Raw genomic sequence first — 226 nt, 5'->3', positions numbered from 1 at the left:
CCGGGGGCAGGCGTGGGGGTGGGGCGGGGGTGGGGGCCGGGTGGGGAGGAGCCCCACCTGGCTGGCACACTTGTTGGTGCCCATCTGGAGGCTGATGGTCGAGTGGTCCATGGGTGGCAGGATGTGGTTTTTGGGGTCGTACAGATGCCTTCTCGTGCCGTAAGCTGTCATGCCCGACTGGCTGGCGCACTTGTTCGTGCCCATCTGCAGGGAGGCGGCGGCAGAG

At 67.7% G+C, this 226-nt stretch overlaps 1 protein-coding gene across 2 annotated transcripts in view; it reads right to left on the bottom strand.

Moving 5' to 3' along the window:
• The window catches only part of CNN2 (calponin 2), a 7,317-nt gene that overhangs the window by 1,079 nt on the left and 6,012 nt on the right, over positions 1–226 (bottom strand). For both annotated transcript variants that reach the window (XM_077760629.1, XM_077760628.1), the window contains exon 6: positions 58–204. In XM_077760629.1, the coding sequence (XP_077616755.1) occupies positions 58–204 (147 nt within the window). The remainder of the gene's footprint in view (positions 1–57; positions 205–226) is intronic.

This window comes from Crocuta crocuta, unplaced genomic scaffold, assembly GCF_008692635.1.
Source record: "Crocuta crocuta isolate KB4526 unplaced genomic scaffold, BGI_CrCroc_1.0 scaffold443, whole genome shotgun sequence".
Taxonomy (NCBI): Eukaryota; Metazoa; Chordata; class Mammalia; order Carnivora; family Hyaenidae; genus Crocuta; species Crocuta crocuta.
Note: the sequence above shows the minus strand (reverse complement) of the source record. Positions and strands in the feature narration are given on the sequence as shown.